The following is a 15826-nucleotide window of genomic DNA, read 5'->3' as shown; positions in this document are numbered from 1 at the left end:
TTCAATTATAAAATTTATAAGACAAAAGATATGATAATTATATATAAAATTGACTAAACATTATCCTATTTTAAATATGTGGTACCTAATTTTTTTTTTATGCCTTCTTTACTCACCAATCATAGATTGAGCCTTTATTAGCTGTCTAATCTTTTGATTTTGATGATTTGCCCTTTGATTTAGATGGTTTTTAAAAATAAAAAAAAAATTTGTCTTTGCCTTTGTCAAATCCATACGCAATGGCAGTCTACCGCCAGTTGATGGAACCGTACGCAGGATTTAAGATCCATCTCAGTCCCATTTATTGTTACTGTGTTTCTGTGAAAATTGCTGATGAAATGATTATAAACGTTGAGAATACAAACAATAGTTTAGTACTAAAACACAGGGAAGAAGCTCGCTATTGATCTGTGTGCGCCTCAGATGCTAGCACAGCTCAAGAGAAAGAATCATTGATGGTATCATATTGATCAAAAAAATAAAATGCAACTCATACGATTATTCAAATAATATGAGTCATCCTTGATTTTTTTTTAAATTCGTATGTTCATTTAGCATATGTCATCCATTAATTGCATAACAAATATAATCTCAGTGAACACAATTCAAGTAATATTTTATTTTTCATAGATTAATTAAATTTTCAATTGAAAATTTTATCATGCTTTGATGTACCATTGACCAAAGAATTTACGGTTAAAAGTTTCTTACTACAAAATTCAGTTATCAATAATCTAATAATAAAATTAACTTCATGTTTATGATCATAATCTTTCATGATATAAAAATCATTTCTATCGAATAGAATAAAAAATATGGTTTTTTTGTTATCGAACTGTATACAATTAGATGGTTGAAATCGGTAAAAGTATTACGAGCACTTAATCTATTTGCAACAGTTGGTGGATTAAATGACCTTAGTTTTATTTGATTTTTACCTAGATGATTTTTACCGAGTGATTTATAACATGATGTTGGAGTGAGTTTTAGGTGGATTAGGAATTTATTTATGTTTCCTAGTTTGGTTGCAACTCTCTTTAATATTTCTTGAATCACAAGGAGAATAGCGGTGTACATATATTTCCTCCCAATGGGAGAAGAATAACAAGAATGAGCAATTAAATCTTAAAAACTATACTTTTATTATGGTATTAGAGGTAGGGAGCGAGCTTCTACTGCCACGTGATGGATAGGTCACCTTGGCCTCGCACCATAATGGTGCGTCCCTTGGCCCCGCGTATAAGGTGAGACCCATTGGCTCTACGTGGTTGTCGATGTGTGGATCTCTCACTTGTGACCCACTAATTGGGTCCCACGTGAGGGTGCGCATTGAAATATCTCACACCGACCGTATCTTTGAGAAAATAAGAGTTTAAATGTTTCAACCCCACTCCAACTAATATCAAGGTTTTTTGTGATAAAACCCTACACCTGACGGATTATGCACGTGGTAATTACTAAGTTGAAGACAATATTGATGTTGTTAGAAGTGAGTCTATAACACGTCTCTCTGATAATCCTACATATGATAGTTCCTATCATATTAATCAACAATAGTTAAGTATTAAAACACAGGGAAGAAGCTCGCCATTGATCTGTGTGCGCCTCAAATGCTAGCACAGCTCAAAAGAAAGAATCATTGATGGTATCATATTAATCAACTAAATAAAATGCAACTCATACGATTATTCAAATAATCATAGGTCATCCTTGGTTTTTAATTGTTAAAATTCGTATGTTCATTTAGCATATTTCATCCATTAAATGCATAACAAATATAATCTCAATGAACAAAATTCAAGTAATATTTTATTTTTCATAGATTAATTAAATTTTCAATTGAAAATTTTATCATGCTCTGATCTATCAATGACCAAAGAATTTCCAGTTAAAAGTTTCATACTAGATAATTCACCTATCAATAATTTATAAAAATAAAAAATAAATTTGACTTCATGCTTCTAATTAGAAATTTTCATATTATAAATTACTATGTAAAAATAATTTCTACCAATATAATAAAATATGAGGTTTTTATCGAACTGTATACAAATAGATAGTTGAAATTGGTGACAGTATTATGAGCACTTAATCTACTTGCTACAGTTGATTGATTAAACGACCTTGGTTTTATTTGATTTTTTTACCTAGATAATTTTTACCGAGTGATATATAACATGAATAGGGTTACGATTATAAACAGTTCCTATCATAACCATTGAAGCTTTGTGGGTTACGATTATAAACAGTTCCTATCATAACCACTGAAGCTTTGTGAGTCGACACCAAAGTGTTTTGAGGAGTTCCTCCTCGATTCACCTTGAGTTTATAATCGTAACCATTTATATTACAAATCTCTCTATAAATATCATTTTTACAAAAAAAATGATATTAAAATTAAGATTTTTTAATCAATTAATTGTAGCAAATAGATAAACAATTATACATCTTTTTACTAAAATCTTCCATCTATTTTAATACAGTTCAATGACTAAACGATGTCATATTTTATTCGTTTGTTGGCAAACATGCTCACAAATGCATATCAAAACTACTCACGAATTGAAATTCAACCAAATACACTCAATTTGGATGTGCTACTACCAAAACACCATTAATATAAACAAGTCCCTCCCTTTCTTATGAGTCGTAACCTCTCCAGTTCTAATCTATAGTTTTCACTCTCCATGACTCCCATCTCTGTCGAGACTCCAGTTTATGTGTCTCGTTTCTCAACTCTCACTCACAATTACCCCTCTTCTCTAGGTTTTGTCATTTTTCAAGACTTGTTTTCTTCTAATTTTTTAGTTTAATCACTCGCTAATTCTCACTTACGTCTCCAAATTTTGGTTTGGTTTATTTTTATTTTTGTTCGGGATTCTTCTTAGGTCAAAGGTTAGGTCGTTGGCCTGCTGGGATACATCTTCAAATTTATTGTATCGACTGTATATTCACCATATATAGCAGCCCTTCATTTGGTGTTACTTCATGATATTGCCTCGTATGTGAGATAAACCAGTAGAAAGCTTAGAAGGGTTTATGCACTACGAAGAATAAGGAAGGTGACGAGAAAGGAGGAGAAACTTGGGAGCTGGGAGGGGAAAATGGAGAACTTGGGAAGAGAAAGGGGGATAAGACCATATACGTATCAAGGTTATTTTGGTAATAGCACAATTCAAAAGTGGTTGCATTCGGTTGAATATTAAAGAGAGGAGCTTTGATTTGCATTTGCAAATCGGGAGTCCAAAAATTTATTTTTATTAATTTTTTTATAAAAATAGTATTTACAAAGTATTTATATATGAACATTTTCAATTATAAATATGAAGTTTCTTAAATCAGTCTCATGGTTAATCACAAAACTTCACAGTATTAAAGAGTCAAGTTAATTTCTTGTTATTTGATGCGTGTGTGAAAAAAGGTTGCCGGATGACGGATGGGTTCCGTAATTAATCCAAGGGAAAATTTAAAAAAGGTTTAATTTTGTAGTCTATTTTTTGAAATAGATTTAATTTTTAATAATTTTTTACTTTTAAAATAAGTTCAATTTTTTAGTCCAATTGAATTCATATAAAAAACCCCTTAATCCAAATCGAACCCATAAAAGGAAAGGAAAATGATTGTCAGTCTGGGTCATAACTTGCAACTCAACTCGAGGAGAAGAAGGGAAAACTTGAGGGAGAAGATAGTGATCAAGACGCTGACATACAACTTCTGTAGCTGCAGGAGCTGTTCACATTTAAATTAAATAAAATGGTGGCTGCAGGCATCTACAGCTCTGAGAGATATATATATATATATATTTTGATATGACACTTAGTAAATAGGTCCCTATGCATCAAACTTTGAATTAGACCTGGCAGTTTTTGATACGATACGGTGACACGATACGAAAACGACACGAAAATAACGGGTTTCGGGTCAACACGATAACTTATCGGGTCACTATCGGGTGACCCGTTAAGAACCCGTTAATAACGGGTTCTTAACAGGTATACACGCGGGTAACACGTGGGTAACCCGTTTCGACCCGTTAAGAATAAAATTATTTTAATAATTTTAAAGTTTAATTACTAAAAGATTTATTATAAAATACAATAGTCATATTAATATATACAATATATTCTATATTAAATATATAGTTTTGTATTATTGTTCTATATAAATTTAAAAAAAAAATTAAAAAAAATTAGTCATTATTTATTTTTATTATGAGAGTTCCTTATTATCATTACTAGGATAAATTTTACATAACATATTCTTGTCCAAAATTAAAATATACTAGTATAGTATTTGTATATGCAAGAACTAAGAAGACATACATACAAGTATGAAAAATGTGAAAGAATATATAAACACTCGGGATTTATCATTATTCCTCTACGAATAGATAATTGTTACACTTATATTATCGTTTAGATTTTTAAAATCCTTCAAACCCTCATGAATAATGTTTTTTATTTGAGGGCAAAATTAATAAAATTAATAATAATTATTGTAGAAGTGTAAAAAATGTAAAAATATATATATACAATCACTCATATATAAAAAAATGTAAATGCTTTAAATTAAAGATCAAATTTATTCATTACATTCTTATACGGTTGAGGAGTGTATATGTACAAAATCATCAAAATTGAAGCTAAAATAACCGTTAAATTGTGATTTTTCGTTTATAACCGTCGAAAACTTTTGTTCCGTTACGTAATCTCTGAATGTTTGTTTTTTACGATTTTTTAAGTTTGCAATCTCGGAATGTGTACAAATAAGTTTGACGGTTGGATCGCTGAAAAACGTTTCATAGAATGCATATTGCGTCAAAACGGTAGATTAAACAAACACTTAGAGTTAATATTATACTTCTATTAAGTATAAAATAAGATTTTGTGGTATCCACTAGTGTAAATACTTTAAATTAAAGATCAAATTTATTCATTACATTCTTATAGGGTCGAGGAGTGTATCTGTAAAAAATCATCAAAATCAGAGCTAAAATAACCGTTAAATTGTGATTTTTCGTTTATAACCGTCGAAAACTTTTGTTCCATTACGTAATCTCTGAATGTTTTTTTTTATGATTTTTTACGTATGCGATCTCGGAATGTGTACAAATAATTTTGACGGTTAGATCGTTGAAAAAAGTTTTGTAGAATGCATATTGCGTCAAATCAGTAGATTAAACAAACACTTAGAGTTAATATTATAAACTTCTATTAAGTATAAAATAAGTTTTTGTGGTATCCACTAGTGTAAATACTTTAAATTAAAGATCAAATTTATTCATTACATTCTTATAGGGTCGAGGAGTGTATCTGTAAAAAATCATCAAAATCGGAGATAAAATAACCGTTAAATTGTGATTTTTTGTTTATAACCGTCGAAAACTTTTGTTCCATTACGTAATCTCTGAATGTTTGTTTTTTACGATTTTTTACGTATGCGATCTCGGAATGTGTACAAATAAGTTTGACGGTTGGATCGTTGAAAAATGTTTCGTAGAATGCATATTGCGTCAAAACGGTTGATTAAACAAACACTTAGAGTTAATATTATACTTTTATTAAGTATAAAATAAGTTTTTGTGGTATCCACTAGTGTAAATACTTTAAATTAAAGATCAAATTTATTCATTACATTTTTATAGGGTCGAGGAGTGTATCTGTAAAAAATCATCAAAATCGGAGCTAAAATAACTGTTAAATTGTGATTTTTCGTTTATAACCGTCGAAAACTTTTGTTCCGTTACGTAATCTCTGATGTTTGTTTTTTACGATTTTTTACGTATGCAATCTTGGAATGTGTACAAATAAGTTTGACGGTTAGATCGTTGAAAAAAGTTTTTGGACCGCCAGCAATAGATAATTTTGTAGTAGTAAAACCTTAAATTTATTTAACCGTCGATTGTCATTTACACTTTATTCTTTTTACTGAATTTCATTTTTAAAATTTTATTTTTTGAAAACATGATCATCTGGCGAATGTAAGAAGATGATATCACGTTTCGATATTTACGGTTAACTGAAATATGAGTCAATGTCATATAATTTGTAGAATCTTTATAAACATCAAGCAATATTTTCACTAACCGTAAAACTCTAAATATAATATCAACGATCCAAACCGTTCATCTACCTACACCCTCTAATAGATCATATTTTCAAAAAAGAAAATCTAAAAAAACGAAATTTGATGAGAACAATGAAGCATAAATGTAAACAACAATCAACGGTTAAATTTTGATCTATGATTTATATGATTATAGTGGTGAATTTCGAAGTTAAGCTCTTCATGAAAGTTATAAAGTTTGTCATTACGAGTGTTTATATATTTGTTTTCTATATTTTTTTACACTTCTACATTAATTAAAAAACTATTAAAGACTTTAGGTAAGCGAAAATATACTTAAAACAAAATTGCGTTTTTATGTTTTGGATGTGATAATATGGAATGTATATACTTATTTAGTATTATGTTTTTCATTTGATTATTTATTGGTTTAAAATATATTTTCCTTAACGGGTAACAGGTCGGGTCATATTACCTGTTAATATTATCGGGTCGATTTCGGGTCGGGTCATTTTACCCGTTTATTTTAACGGGTGTTACACGACATGACCCGTTAAGATATCGGGTATGACACGAAAACGACACGAACACGGAAAACACAACACGAATGCCAGGTCTACTTTGAATGCCACTGCCTGCCAGCAGTAAAGTTGTTTGTTAGTGTAGTAGATTACGAGGGGACAGTACACTGGTGTATGCAATTAGCAGGCCCGGTTCAGAGATACGTGCCCTCATTTTATATAAAAAAAAATATTTGTTTTACACGTAAAACATCAATAAAATTATATTTAAAAAAACATTTCAAACTCAGTAATTTAGAAATACAAACAAACTAATTTATTTTGTATCGAGAAAAGAAAACAAAAAAACTCCAAGCTTACAAGTATATAGATTATGAGTTTTGTCTTTCATATGAACTTTTAAAATATTTTTGTATAAATCGTGAGGTGTTTTTTCTTATTTACTAACCTCGTCAATATAAGACTAAAAAAATAATGATATTTTTGAAATCTTTAAAGATATGTATATGTAATGAATGTGCACCAAATTAAACATTTTGATGACACATTATATGATTTGCAAATTTGGTTTAAAAATTTAGTCTACTCATTACTCTTTGTTTAAGATTAGACTTGAATTAGAACGAATGTTTAAAAATAGCAACAGTAACATCCCACATCGCCCAAGGGAGTGGATCCTGTAAGCCTTATATGTAAATTCTCATCTCTACCTAGCACGACGCTTTTTGGGAGCTCACTGGCTTCGGGTTCTGTCGGAACTCTGAAGTTAAGTGAGTTCGTGCGAGAGCAATCCCATGATGGGTCATCCACTGAGAAGTTCTCGTGTGAGTTCTCAGAAACAAAACCGTGAGGGCGTGGTCGAGACTTAAAGTGGGCAATATCGTGCTACGGCGGAGTCGAGCCTGAGATGTGGTGGGGGCCCGGGTCGGGATGTGACAATTTGGTATCAGAGCCAATCCCTGACCGGAAGTGTGCCAACGAGGATGTCGGGCCCCTAAGGGGGGTGGATTGTAACATCCCACATCGCCCAAGGAATTTGATCATGTAAGCCTTATATGTATATTCTCATCTCTACCTAGCACGAGGTCTTTTGGGAGCTCACCGGCTTCGGGTTCTGTCAGAACTTCGAAGTTAAGCGAGTTCGCGCGAGAGCAATCCCATGATGAGTGATCCACTAGAAAGTTCTGAAGTGAGTTCCCAGAAACAAAACTGTGAGGGCGTGATCGGGACCCAAAGCGAATAATATCGTGCTACGGTGGAGTCGAGCCTGGTATGTGGTGGGGGCCTAGACCGGGATGTGACAGCAACCCACATAGTTACTAGCTAGTAATTAAAAAATAAATTAACAATCAAATAAAAATTTGTAAAAATTGAAAAAAATAAACACATAGTATTTCGAACTTAGGACATTTCGTTAATTTTAACTTCAAAAACCATTGCTTCTAATAAAACTTATGATTATTTAGCCAAATTTTATAAATTTATTGTGTTATGAAAAGAAATTTGTAAACATTGGAATTTAAATAAGCACACATGGTGTTTTGAACCTACGACCTCTATATTAATTTCAAACAACAAAATCATTGTTTCTAGTTAAATTTCTTTGTCATTAAACCAAATTTATAAATTTATACTCTTATAAAAACGTATATAAATAGGCCACACTAATAATTTTGGTGCCCCTAATTTTTTTGGGCCTCAAACGGTCGCCTTGCCCGCACTAGGTCTGGGCCAGCCCTGGCAATTAGGATCCAACCATGAACCAAAACCACCCAACCCTAGTTTTTGTTTTTTATTCTAAAAATTATAATAAAAGAAGAAAAATGTTATTGATACTCATTTTTATGTCTCACATACTCTTATTACAATACACTGGTGCATGCAATTAGGATCCAATCATGAACCAAAACCACCAAACCCTAGTTCTTGTTTTTTATTCTAAAAATTATAATAAAAGAAGAAAAATATTATTTACACACTCATTTTTATCTTTCACATACTCTTATTAATATTTGGTTATTGATCTTCTGTCGATTCATCTGATCTGACAACCGAAAATCAAGAGGAGTGTGAAAAAAGAAATAGGTGTGTGAATATCCTAAGAAAAATGAATAGTTGTACGATAGTGAAGTTCAGTAGAAATATTCATTGTATGATTACACATTGTTCATTTCCGGTGAAACATATGTTAGGCACAACTTGGCAGTTTCTAACACGACACGGTAACACGATACGAAAATGACACGAAAATAACCGGTTTCGGGTCAACATGATAACTTATCGGGTCATTATCGGGTGACCCATTATTAACGGGTTCTTAACAGGTATACACGCGGGTAACCCGTTTCGACCCGTTAAGAAAAAATTATTTTGATAATTTTAAAGTTTAATTACTAAAAGATTTATTATAAAATACAATAGCCATAGTAATATATACAATATATTCTATATTAAATATATAGTTTTGTATTATTATTCTATATAAGTTTAAAAAAAAGTTTTAGTCATTATTTATTTTTATTATGAGAGTTCTTTATTATCATTACTAGGATAAATTTTACTTAATATGTTGTTGTCTAAAATTAAAATAAACTAATATAGTATTTGTATAGGCAAGAATTAAGAAGACATACATACAAGTATGAACAATGTGAAAGAATATATAAACACTCGTGATTCATCATTATTTCTCCACGAGTAGATAATGGTTACACTTACATTATCTTTTAGATTTTTAAAATCTTCCAAACCTTCATGAATAATGTTTTTTATATGAGGGAAAAATTAATAAAATTAATAATAATTATTGTAGAAGTGTAAAAAATGTAAAAAAAATATACAATCACTCATAGTGACAAACTTTACAACTTTCATGAAGGGGTCAGTTTCGAAATCCAACACTATAATTCATAAATCTTAAATTTATATTTAATCATCGATTGCCATTTACGCTTTATTCTTCTTACTGAATTTCATTTTTAAAATTTTCTTTTTTGAAAATATGATCATCTGGCAGATGTAAGAAGATGAATGGTTTAGATCTTTGATATCACGTTTCGATATTTACGGTTAATTGAAATATGAGTCAATGTCATATAGTTTGTAGAAACTTTATAAACATCAAGCAATATTTTCACTAACTGTAAAACTCTAAATATAATATCAATGATCCAAACCGTTTATCTTCCTGCATCCTCTAATAGATCAAGTTTTCAAAAAAGAAAATCTGAAAAAACAAAGTTTGATGAGAACAATGAAGTGTAAATGTAAACAACAATCAATGATTAAATTTTGATTTATGATTTATATGATTATAGTGGCGAATTTCGAAGTTAAGCTCTTCATGAAAGTTGTAAAGCTTGTCATTATGAGCGTTTATATATTTTTTTCTATATTATTTTTACACTTCTACATTAATTAAAAAACTATTAAAGACTTTTGGTAAGTGAAAATATACTTAAAAGAGAAATGTGTTTTTATGTTTTGGATGTGACAATATGTTATGTATATACTTATTTAGTATTATGTTTTCCATTTGATTATTTATTGGTTTAAAATATATTTTCCTTAACAAGTAACGGGTCATGTCATATTACCTGTTATTATTATTATCAGGTCGATGTCGGATTGGGTCATTTTACCTGTTTATTTTAACGGGTGTTACACGAAACGACCCGTTAAGATATTGGGTATGACACGAAAACGACACGAATACGGAAAACACAACACGAATGCCAGGTCTAACACAAAGTATATAAAATGATAGTGTTTATATGGTCCAAATAAGACAGGTTGGAGAGTAACCAGCATAAGTCAACCAATAGTGCACTAGTTCAATTTGATCAAGTCAATGAACCAATATCAAATTTATGGTGATTGTATTAAATACATATATTTACATGACTTATATCTAACCGTCAAATGATAATTGTATTAAATATATATAAGTATTGTAGTCGAATCCCACACGTAGAGACTAAATTGTAAGGTTAGCATCAGAATTGAGTGTGCGCAGTTAAATGAGTTTGAATCACGTTTGGACAAAGGTCCAATTCCCACCATGTAACCAAAAATGAAAAACTTAGTATATTCAATTTTTATTAGTTAGTTAGACTCAAAGAATAGAGTTAACCTGAGTTGAGCTCGAATTGTCCAAATTAATCAGGTTAGGCTTAAATAATGGTTTAACTCAGGCTTTATCCGAGAGTTCAACCCAATAATTCAACGTGAATGGAAGTAAATTACCTAAAAAATTGTGATCTAATACAAAAATTTGAACCTCAATCCAAATTTGATTGAATTGATGCTGTTGTCAACTCAAACTCAATTTATGCGTCTTTTAAATTTATTGGTGGTAGTATCAACTTAAATTTGATGGAGTATTGATCTGATTGTATCAATTCGAACGTTTTTGGTCAAAAATCAATTCTAACCTAAATATTTATCTTTTACAGTCAAAATAACTTATGTAATTGTTATTGGAAAATAAAACTTACTTAAAAAAGAACTGTTTTTCATGAAATTCCATCTGACGAGGACTTCTTGTAACAAAATGACTGCATGCTATTAGACCACGTTGATGATCCACTAAATTAATCATAAAAATTGTTTGGTCGATTCCCTCCACAATTCAGGCCAGTTCCTCTTGTTGCCAAGTGTATTGGATCCCACTTGTCCAACTCATCAAATATTATCTACCATTATCTTATTAAAACACTTATTTACTTCTTAATGGGGGTGACTACACTAGTACACGCTCGTGGCCTTTCCGTACCATTTGACTAGCAAATCACCTGCAGCAACAAAAGTTAATCAGCAACAGCAACCTCTTCAGAAAAAGTAACCAATTTAAATGGGATCGAACACGTGCCACTCCTAATGCTTTGGTCAATATTAGACAAAATTGGTAGAAGATTATGCAATATGATCCGTACTAATCCGTTGAAATCTCTCATTAGTTTTGTGCTAATTATAATTAAAGATCAATAAGACCAATGTCAAATTTAGATGAAGACCCTTTATTTTTCTAATGCTGTAGTCCTAAACCACTAGCGTTGGCACTATAATTAGTGTTATTATGCACATTTAAATATATATTACATACTATATACATGTACTGAAAATGTGGGGTGCTTCCGATTTGAAGGCCATGTGCGGTGGCACCTTTTGCACATTCTCAGGGCTGGCTCTTCCCCTTAGAGAAGTTCCATCGGGGAGAGGAGAGGTCGGCACCCAGGCTTTGCACTCCAGCCTAGCGAATAGGCTAGCACCCAGCCCGTGCTGGTCTTTAGGCCAACCCAAAATCGACAGAGGCGTGGACTGACCTGTATGACGCCATTTGCCAGACGCGTGGCAATCACGCACGAGCCTGCGCGAGTAGTTGACACAAAATTAGACGGGGGGCCGCATGCGCAGGCGCACTCAGCCATCAGATGGGGAGGCCACGTGTCCCAGCTTGGGCCGTTGGATTTTCAACAGCTAGTTTTTCTAAACCGTTGGATTTCCAATGGTAAAAAAAATGTGAATTTGAATTTGAATTTGGATCATCCGATCACAGATCAACGGTTCACGTTTGTCCCCCAAAAATTAAAAAAAAAAAGGCACAACAGTTAGAATTATGACCGTTGGCCACGTGGCAACTTATAGGTTGTTGGATTTGAATATTTTTCAAATCCAACAGTCCAGATTAATTAACTAAATTAAAATTTATTTAAAATTATGAAAAAAAATTAAAAAAATACATAAAAATTAAAAAAAAATTATTTGTTTTTTTCTACAAATACCTAACCTTCATCTTCAACCTTACACCACATTTCATTATTTTCTACACTTTCTACACTTTCTACATTTCAATATTTTCTACACTTTGAGAGAAAAAAATGACTTCGTGGAAGCTCATTGAAGATGTTACGTTGTGTGAATGTTGGGTTCACACTACTCATGACTCGATTATGGGTAATGAGATGGATAAGCGAGAAATGTGGAGTAAAATTACGAAAGCGTTTTGAGATTTACATGGAAAAGACGCCAGAAGTAGTCAAGGTTTTCAAGGTCGTTGGAAAAAACTCAGCACATCCTTTACTTGTTGGAAAAACGCCATCTCTCATGCTTCTGGTAATCTGCGTAGTGGGACAAGTTTAGCGGATCAGGTAATAATATTTTTATTTATTTATATGTATTCCACCCGCATCAATATTTTAATTTATTTATTTGTGTTACACCCGCATTTTATAATACTATCTTATCCCATATTTATAGACACTACAAGCACAAGCATTCTACAATGCGAAGAACCACAACAAATCATTCAACAAATGGGAATGTTAGGAAATTGTCAAAGATTACCCTAGATACAAAATTGTGGCAACCGGTCCAGAAGTTGTCATGCACGGCATGGGTCTACACAGTTCTCCAGGAGCAGATACGGCCGAACAAGAAGGCAACAAATTTGAAGACACGGAAGGGACGGCTGAAGAAATGCTGAAAACCCAACCGACTAGTCAGTCCCTCAGGCCTCAAGGTAAAAAAGCATCAAAGAAAAAAGGTAGTTCTTCCAAAAATGACTACACTAAATATATGGAGGAACTTGCTCACCAAGGTGAATTGAACATGGCGCAGGAAGTGGCTAGAGATAAGGAAAAAACTACTGCTATGGCAACAATATTAGTAGTTACTGATAGACGTGATGCAGCGGCTGAGAGGCAAAGAGAAATAGTTAATCGAGAGAACGAGATGATTAGAGATGCACTTAATCTAGAAAATGAGATGCTTATAGAAGAAAGGATGACTTAAGCAGATTGTAATACTATGAACAAGCCTCTAGTAGGACTGTCTCCGAATTCGAAATATTTTTGGACATCGGAAAAAAGAGACGTCGTGTGAAGGAGGCGTGCAAAAGATGCGGAAACAAGTCGAGGGGGTTATAGCTGCACAAATCCTAGCACCACATATCCTAGCTCTAGAGACTTTGTATAATTTTGTATTTATTTGTAGTACTTTATTTAATTTCTTATGTAATTTCGTCTTTATTTTTAGTACCTTATGTAATTTCTTATTTATTTTTATTTATAGATGTAATTTCTTATTTATTATTAGTACTTTGTGTAATTTTTTATTTATTATTAGTACCTTATGTAATTTATTATTTATTTTTAGAACTTTATGCAATTCCAAATTTATTTATTGTACTTTATTTAAACACATCAAATTAGATTACATAAACTCACCAAATAAACTTAAAAAAAACAGCAAATAAAATTACATAACCTCACCATATAAACTTAAAAAAAACACACTAAATAAGATTACATAAACTCACCAAATAAACTTAAAAATAAAAAACACCAATTAAATTTACATAACCTCACCAAATAAACTTAAAAAAAAATCACACTAAATAAAATTACATAAACTTAAAAAATACACTTTATTCTTCAACCACAAGCTCATTTTAATTATCTTCACCTTCTTGCAATCCCCACTGGTGCTCAATCAAGTCATTTTGGCCAGTTACGTGCCAGTATGGCTCTTGCACTGAAGTGTACCGCTGAACAATCAATTCATTGTAACGTCCATCCCATTCCAACGGCTCGTGTTGCACATGATCTTCGGTTCGATCATGAGCATAGTAGATACGTGTTCTTGAGTTGTTCATCAGATCCGGCTCGTATTCATCGACGGATCGAAGAGCCTCATTTTCCATACTCATGTTGTGGAGAATAATACACGTCATCATGATGGATCGAAGAGCCTCGACATCAAACATTCTAGCAGCAGACCTAACAATCGCCCAACGAACTTGCAGGATATCAAAACAACGCTCCACATCCTTCCCACACCCCTCTTGACATTTTGCGAAGTGTTATTCTTTTTCACTCTATGGATGTGGCACTGTTTTGACAAATGTTGACCACCTTGGATAAATGCTGTCTGCAAGGTAGTATGGTCTGTCGTATTTATGGTCATTAACCCAATATGTGCATTTCGGTGATTTTCTTTACAATAGTTCGTCGAAAACTAGAGATTGGACAAAGACATTTAGGTCATTCTGAGCTCCTATAACACCAAAAAAGCATGCCAAATCCATGTATCAAATGAAGCCACCACTTCCAAAATGATACTTTTGGCTCATTTTCTGTTGCCATAAGCTCCTTACCACGCACTTGGACAGTTTTTCCAAGTCCAGTACATGCATTCGATGCTTCCAATTATGCCACGGAAGCCTTGTATCTCCCCATTCCTCAAAAGCCTTCGCATGTCTATTGGCGTGGGTGCCCGGAGATACTCATTGGTGTAGAAGGCTTCAATTGCAGAGCAAAACCGCATCAGGGACTCTAGAACAGTTGTTTTTCCCATCCTCGCGATCTCATCCACTTGATCTGCAGATGCTCCATATGCAAGCATTCGCAAAGCAGTCGTAATTTTTTGCTCAGGAATAAGACTTAAAACATGAAAAACATCATCTTTTTGCACAAAGTATGGATTATGGTAGCAAATAGCACTCATGATTTTGTCGAACAAACCTCGTTGCATTCTAAAACAACATCTAAAAACATGATTAGGGAATACGCTGTTGGGAATAAAATAATCTTCCAAGAGAATTTTACCTTATCTTTCCATTTTTCTATCGAAGTTTACGGCACGTCTGAGTTTGGCTATCTGATCCACAACTTTCATGACACGGTGGGAATGTGAGGCCCTCTGCCTTCTATGGTCATCATCCTCATCCTGCTTCATTGCGAAAGCCTTATCTCCACTTCCACCTTCCTCGAGATTGACCAATTCTTCCTGTTATGCCAACAATCTTTTCTGTTGCTCCTCAAATTGTTTATACAATCTCCTTGAAGAAGACATTGTAAAAAGAACTCAAGATTTGAAAACGATGAAGAAGGATTCTGAGCTAAAAAGAAGGATTGAATTTGGTGTGAGGATGGATGTAGAGATGTAGGGTTTATATGGACAAAAAAAGAAAGGATGAGGTTCTGGACAATGCCACGCGGCACTACGTGATTGGTTGAAAATCTTATCGAAATCTTGGCTAAATTATTGCAAACAGGAAGTGACACGTGGCGCGTCGGGATTGGTTGAAAATCTTATTGGAAATCTATCCACAAAATAATACATTCGGATAATGACACATGACGTGATAAGATTGGTTAAAATCTTATCGTAATCTTGGCTAAATTATTGTAAACAGATAGTGATACGTGGCGCGTCGGAATTGGTTGAAAATCTTAGTG

The 15826-nt window shown here is 32.6% G+C and overlaps 1 protein-coding gene across 1 annotated transcript; it reads right to left on the bottom strand.

Moving 5' to 3' along the window:
* Positions 1–14037: 14037 nt before the first annotated feature.
* Positions 14038–15323, bottom strand: LOC139195049 (uncharacterized). The gene is made up of 5 exons (XM_070820229.1): positions 15225–15323; positions 15110–15120; positions 14750–15027; positions 14588–14642; positions 14038–14365 (listed from the first exon to the last, which is right to left on the bottom strand). The coding sequence occupies exons 1-5, from the start codon at positions 15321–15323 to the stop codon at positions 14038–14040; spliced, it is 771 nt and encodes a 256-aa protein (XP_070676330.1).
* Between the last annotated feature and the right edge of the window lie 503 nt (positions 15324–15826).

Source organism: Malus domestica, chromosome 04 (genome assembly GCF_042453785.1).
Source record: "Malus domestica chromosome 04, GDT2T_hap1".
Lineage (NCBI taxonomy): Eukaryota > Viridiplantae > Streptophyta > Magnoliopsida > Rosales > Rosaceae > Malus > Malus domestica.
Note: the sequence above shows the minus strand (reverse complement) of the source record. Positions and strands in the feature narration are given on the sequence as shown.

What these genes read in the sequence shown, in the direction of transcription:
- LOC139195049 (XM_070820229.1), bottom strand. Translation starts at nt 15,323, where the DNA reads ATGAAGCAGGATGAGGATGATGACCATAGAAGGCAGAGGGCCTCACAT. An exon ending in GACTTGGAAAAACTGTCCAA is followed by an intron (nt 14,643 to 14,749) that starts GTGCGTGGTAAG and finishes TTGGTGTTATAG; the next exon opens with GAGCTCAGAATGACCTAAAT. An exon ending in CTAGTTTTCGACGAACTATT is followed by an intron (nt 14,366 to 14,587) that starts GTAAAGAAAATC and finishes GGCGATTGTTAG; the next exon opens with GTCTGCTGCTAGAATGTTTG.